The 709-nt window shown below is 45.8% G+C and overlaps 1 protein-coding gene across 1 annotated transcript in view; it reads left to right on the top strand.

The window, feature by feature from the left end:
* LOC119837176 (ornithine decarboxylase 2-like) overlaps window positions 1-413 on the top strand; it is a 17,826-nt gene extending 17,413 nt beyond the window's left edge. Inside the window, exon 10 of the mRNA XM_038362699.1 lies at window positions 251-413. Coding sequence (XP_038218627.1) covers window positions 251-413 — 163 coding nt within the window. The remainder of the gene's footprint in view (window positions 1-250) is intronic.
* The last annotated feature ends 296 nt before the right edge of the window (window positions 414-709 follow it).

The following is a 709-nucleotide window of genomic DNA, read 5'->3' as shown; positions in this document are numbered from 1 at the left end:
TGTGCGTGCCCGTGTTAGCTGTGTGCGAGCGCTAGTGTGCGTGCCCGTGTTAGCTGTGTGCGAGCGCTAGTGTTAGAAGTGTTATATTATAAAGGATTTAAATTGAAAAATTATATTATTTTATATTTTATACTTTTTTACATAATACTGCACACTAACACTATTGTTTAGTGAAAAATCCATCACCATCACACACACACACACACACACACACATACATAGTTACAATAATATTCCGTCTCCATTACAGGGCTGTGCTCAAAGACCTGTGGCCGCTCAGCGAGGCCAGCATCCAGGTGGAGACGCGTCCCAGCGGGCCACAGAGCCGCGGTGCCTCCCCCACGCCCACGCCCACTCCCCCGCACTCGCCCACCCCCATGCACACGGTGTTCGTCGAGTGCGCGCTCAAGTGATTGGCGCGCTACAGTTGCTTTTTAATTTTGTGCACTGGCAATTTTGATTTGGTACTTTCTGTATACTGGCAATTTGGTTACGTTTAAAATTATATGTATGTGTAGTGGGATATAGAAGCTCCGATTGCTGATGGCGGTCAAAATGTCCCTCTCCCCCCTCCCCACCCCATAAAGGTGTTCGTAGAGCGCGTGCTCATTCTAATGCTTTGTGTATCGGGGATGTATGCCCATATTATTAGACATAAAATTTAACTTGGTTGTAGTGTTAAACGGTTTGATGTTATTTGCATTGTATT

Source organism: Zerene cesonia, chromosome 26 (genome assembly GCF_012273895.1).
Source record: "Zerene cesonia ecotype Mississippi chromosome 26, Zerene_cesonia_1.1, whole genome shotgun sequence".
Taxonomy (NCBI): Eukaryota; Metazoa; Arthropoda; class Insecta; order Lepidoptera; family Pieridae; genus Zerene; species Zerene cesonia.
This window is presented reverse-complemented; position numbering and strand designations above follow the sequence as displayed.